The 1,547-nt window shown below is 38.9% G+C and overlaps 1 protein-coding gene across 1 annotated transcript; it reads right to left on the bottom strand.

The window, feature by feature from the left end:
• Positions 1 to 355: 355 nt before the first annotated feature.
• LOC129671511 (olfactory receptor 1038-like) lies at positions 356 to 1,321 on the bottom strand. Its single transcript, XM_055600545.1, has one exon. The coding sequence runs from the start codon at positions 1,319 to 1,321 to the stop codon at positions 356 to 358; it is 966 nt and encodes a 321-aa protein (XP_055456520.1).
• Between the last annotated feature and the right edge of the window lie 226 nt (positions 1,322 to 1,547).

Genomic DNA, 1,547 nt, shown 5'->3' with positions numbered 1-1,547 from the left:
GCTGGCCTATAAGCTTCTGGGATTCTTCTGTCTCAGCTTTCCATCTTACTATAGGAGTACTGATTTTCAAAGTCAGGACCTCAGGCTTGTAGGGCAAGTGCTTTATCTACTAAATCATCTCCTAGAAATAAATATATTTATCATTATCTATCATCTATCTACCTGTCATCCATTTACCGTATGTCTAATCCATTTATTGCCTTTTCTACGTATTTTACATTGTGTTTGTCTTGCAAGAGAATTCTAGATGTGGATAGTGAATGGAAGGACTCTGCTCATCAAAATTATAATAAAAATTAATTTATTTCAAAGATTTTTAAAAAAAGGGCATTTCTTTACATTGCATTGGTTCTAGTCAGGAAATTCCTTTCCTGAGGCGCATTAGAGGTAGCACATAGCATTTTTCAAGGGCTTTTCTCAGAGCGCTCTTTACCTCTTTGTTCCTTAAGCTGTAGATCATGGGATTGAGCATGGGAATGACAGTTGTGTAAAACACTGAGGCCATTTTGTCTGTGTCAAGGGAATGGCTTGATTTTGGCTGCAGATACATGAAAATGAGTGTTCCATAAAATATAGTCACAGCAGTGAGATGAGAGGCACATGTTGAGAAAGCTTTGCACCTCCCTTCCGTGGACTGGATTCTCAAGATAGCAGCCACAATGTATAAGTAAGAAATTAGGACAGTGGTCAAAGAACTGATCATGTTGAATCCAGCAAAGATGAATATTAGAATCTCCTTGAGGCTGCTGTCTGAGCATGCGAGAGCCATCAAAGGGACATCATCACAATAAAAGTGGTTGATTATATTGGGGCCACAGTAAAACAATCGGAAAGTAACTACTGTGTGGAGCAAAGCAACGACAAAACTGTAAAAGTAGGGGCCCATTACAAGTCGTAGGCATACTTTCTGAGACATGACCACCACATACAGAAGAGGATTGCAAATGGCCACATAGCGGTCATAAGCCATCACTGCAAGGAGAAACATCTCTGAAATCAAAAAGTACAGAAAAAAACCAAGCTGGGTTGCACAGGCATAGAAAGATATAGACCTTCTATGAGTGATGAGTGTCTCCAGGAACTTGGGGGCTACTGAAGAGGAATAACAAAGGTCTACAAAGGCCAGATTACTGAGGAAGAAGTACATGGGTGTGTGAAGTCTAGAATCCATCCTGATTAGTGAAATCATTCCTACATTTCCCACCAAAGTCAGACTGTAGACCACTAGAATGAGGAGAAAGAGAATGATTTCTATCTCTCTATGGACTGCAAACCCTAAGAGGATGAATTCTGTCACAACAGTGGTATTCCTTTCAGTCATTTCATCAAGTCTTAACATCTGAAAAGCAAAAATGAAACAAGATAATATTAAGGCAATTTATTGGTGCAGCAAAGACATTGTAATCAAATACAACTGCTTTGTGGGTTGATGTTGTTTAATGCAGTAGGCTACCAAATATATCCAATTTCAATTATCCCGATGGCTTCTCAGTTTGTAGAGCAAACAATTAAAGGTAAATTTTAGAAAAAGACCAGTTGGCTGTGGT

This window comes from Psammomys obesus, unplaced genomic scaffold, assembly GCF_907164565.1.
Source record: "Psammomys obesus unplaced genomic scaffold, mPsaObe1.curated_primary_1811, whole genome shotgun sequence".
NCBI lineage: Eukaryota > Metazoa > Chordata > Mammalia > Rodentia > Muridae > Psammomys > Psammomys obesus.
This window is presented reverse-complemented; position numbering and strand designations above follow the sequence as displayed.

Coding starts and splice junctions, on each gene's coding strand:
- LOC129671511 (XM_055600545.1), bottom strand. CDS start 1,321: ATGACTGAAAGGAATACCACTGTTGTGACAGAATTCATCCTCTTAGGG.